Below are 3,425 nucleotides of genomic sequence, written 5' to 3'. Positions count from 1 at the left end.
GAGAGGAGGAAGGAGAGGACGACGTCAGCTTTTTGTACTGTGATGTTATCACCATCGGTTCTTGTCTAGAACCGACAGTAATAAGTAGACGTCAATCCACAATCGGTGTAGGCCTCAAACCGACAGTGATGTATACCTTCATTGTCGGTTTTGGCCTAGCCCTAATTATTTTCTGATTTTCAAGCTCAGAACCGACAGTGAAGGTACATCACTACTGATTCACCTTAATTTGACAGTGATGAGACCAACAATGATGTCCAAATTTGTAGTAGGGTGAAAGCATCAACAAAGATATTGGCCTCTCTGGTAACCTTCACCGGAATAACAGCTGTCCATATCACCGCGCCGTCCCATCAGACGGCCGTCCTAGAACTCTTCTCTTCTCTTCTCTGCACGTGCTCGCGTGCAGTGTTTTTGAAGCACGTGCCCTATCCATTTGGAAGGCTAAGTAGCAGTAAAAGTTTGCTGTTCTTCTGTTACGTGGACACTGGCCGATGAACCCGCGCCGGAAGGAGCCTGCTTCCGTTGACCGGTGGAATGGAATAAACCGTCACTGCCTTGGCCTGCGCGCAACTCAGCACCTGCCAAGAAGCATCCCCTGGTAGACGTCGCTGTCGGCGCTGCGTATAAGTAGGAGCGCGCATGCCTCTCCTCGCTTCAACCTGGTCAAGTTAAACACCACTAGACCAAACGACGAATCTAATAACTTCAGTTGCCTCCAAAGTCCAGAGAGAGATTATTGAAAGGAATTAACAGGTGTGAGAGCCTGAGACGATGGCCAACCTGTTCCTCAAGCAGGCAAAGCAATACGTGGCGACGCGGCCGCTCTACCCGCCGGAGCTCTTCGACTTCATCGCCTCCAACACACCTCGCCGCGACATGGCCTGGGACGTCGGCACCGGCAACGGCCAGGCTGCAGCATCGGTTAGTCGATCATTTCTTACCACCGTCGTCTGTGCATCTTTGATCGGCCATTTCTTGACACAAGCAAAACCGAGGAAGATTTCTCGTGTGGAAGCTGACAGACCCGCTTGAACTTTGCAGCTGGCGACGCTGTACAAGGGCGTGGTGGGCACGGACACGAGCGCGCAGCAGCTCGCCTACGCGACGCGCCTCCCCAACGTCCGCTACGTCCACACCCCGCCGGACCTGCCCCTCGAGGGGATCCACGCCACCGTCGCCCCGCCGGCCTCCGTGGACCTCATCACCGTCGCGCAGGCCTTCCACTGGCTCGACCTCCCGCGCTTCTACGCGCAGGCGCGCTCCGTGCTGCGCCCCAACCACGGCGTGCTCGCCGCCTGGTGCTACACCGAGCCACGCATCGACACCGCCATCGACGCCGTGTTCTGGCGCCTGTACCACGGGTCGGAGAACTACTGGGCGCTCAACCGCCGGATGGTCGACGACGAGTATCGGAGCGCCGACTTCCCGTTCGACCCGGTCGAGGGGGAGACGCACACAGGCCCGTTCGAGTTCTCCACGCAGCGGCGGATGGACCTGGATGACTACCTCATGTACATCACGTCGTGGTCCGCGTACCAGACGGCCAAGGATAACGGCGTCGAGCTGCTGGACGAGGCCACCGTGCAGGAGTTCGCGGCAGCATGGGGCGGCGACGGGAAGGAGGTGAAGACCGTCACGTACCCCATCTTCCTCAGGATTGGCAAGGTGAGGTCGGAAGAATGAGATGCACGGAAAAGAAACTTGACAAATTATTGATCGATCATCTAGGAATCGACGATCATAACCTTTTTAAATAATGATTTATTAATTTTATTCAATTTGCAAATGTTTTGTTCACAATTGTATTTCAAATTGTAATGCAGTTTCCTGTTCGATTTTTGTTTGGTGTCTTCTTGATAATGTAAATTTCAATATGTGTACTGTGATAATGGAATATCCAAACTCACTCATATATGGGTGAAATCTTTGGTCATGGATATATTTGTTGAAACACTAGAAGGTGGACAATTAGTTAAAGATTTCAAACTATTTTAGATATATGAGATCAGACTTCAAACTGATCCGTAATTCAAATTTAAAGTGCACCATATCATACGATAAAGTCCACTATATTATCCTTTTGTATGATTAGAGAGTGTATCACGAATGGACGTATCCGCCAAGATACGTGTCTGCTTTGCCCCTCTCCTCCAAGGGGGACTTGGGCCTTTTTTTACGACCAAAGAAGAATTATATTAGATAATAGCTAGGTATATCAACACGTTACAAGCACTCTGAATTACACAAATATTCACAAACTGATTTTCATCTAAATAGTACCCACGTTGTAGGCCAACATTCATGTAGGCGGAGTTGAGAAATTTCTTCTTTCTCGTGTCTTCCTTCTTCTTCTTTCTGCCACCGAAGAATGAGGAAGACATATCTGAAAGTTATTCTCTCTAATCCTTCATCGTGGCCAGATCTAACCACAATAAAACGAAAAAGAGACTGGAGAAAATTATTCCATGGCGGCGACACCATATCCGCCTTGATGTTTCCGTTCAGAAATAAAAGTCTCCATGTCATACTGGTGAGGATGCCAACATCGTAGTTGTCGCCCTCATCTTCAACAGAAGACGTCATGGAGAAAACGATTCCACCATGCCCTCCCGCCGTCGTCGGAGAGGAGGAGAAGATAAATCTTCAAAACCATGAAACTTAACATGGAGAGAACCTAACCTGAAGGACTCGATCTACTGAAAAAACTTATTAAAACGATGGATCCCCACTCCCTTCAGCCTCCGACGATATACCGGAGGGGGAGGGAGGGGGACCAGCGGTTGTGGAGGCGGCAGCGGCGGTGACGACGCTCTGAGTCACGAGCTCTAGGTCACGATGCAAGGGGACTTGGGCCTAAGAACATCTCTAAAAAGTTCTTTCTAAACTCACTCTCTAATTATCATTTGGAGAGTCATTTGTATAAAAATCGTTTTCTATATCTTTTCAATCTTTAACAGTTTTCTACTATATCTTATTTGCACTCTAGAGAGTTATTCTCATTTTATATTTTTGGCTCGAGAGAAATCTAAAATAAAAGATGGCTATATTTAGATAACCAAATAAAGAAAACGTTGAAGGGTATTTTTGCACCAAAATATCTGATATAGAGAGTCTATTAGAATTACTCTAAGATTCTAGGACCTAGCTAGGCCCTGGTCGTTGCCCAGTATACCCCCTCTACTTTTTAGGCCCACACGTGAACACTGGGAAAAGAACTATGGACATTCTTATGATTTCCACCAGCGACTGGACTCGATCGCACCGTGCGCCGGCTCCCGATGCCCGACGAGACAAGCCAAGAATCGTCTCGTCGACCACCGCCACTCCACTCTGAGGTCGCCACGCCGCCACCATGTCGGCCTACGCGGCTCTGCTACCTGTTGTAAAACAGGTCGTCACCGGTTAGGACCTTTCTATCTCCA

The 3,425-nt window shown here is 49.1% G+C and overlaps 1 protein-coding gene across 1 annotated transcript; it reads left to right on the top strand.

The window, feature by feature from the left end:
• Window positions 1-664: 664 nt before the first annotated feature.
• Window positions 665-1,875, top strand: LOC136452087 (uncharacterized). Its single transcript, XM_066452729.1, has 2 exons — window positions 665-924; window positions 1,045-1,875. The coding sequence occupies exons 1-2, from the start codon at window positions 775-777 to the stop codon at window positions 1,684-1,686; spliced, it is 792 nt and encodes a 263-aa protein (XP_066308826.1). The 5' UTR covers window positions 665-774; the 3' UTR covers window positions 1,687-1,875.
• The last annotated feature ends 1,550 nt before the right edge of the window (window positions 1,876-3,425 follow it).

This window comes from Miscanthus floridulus, chromosome 5, assembly GCF_019320115.1.
Source record: "Miscanthus floridulus cultivar M001 chromosome 5, ASM1932011v1, whole genome shotgun sequence".
In the NCBI taxonomy this organism is placed as follows: Eukaryota; Viridiplantae; Streptophyta; class Magnoliopsida; order Poales; family Poaceae; genus Miscanthus; species Miscanthus floridulus.
The sequence above is the reverse complement of the archived record's forward strand: the minus strand, read 5'-3'. Positions and strand labels throughout refer to the sequence as shown.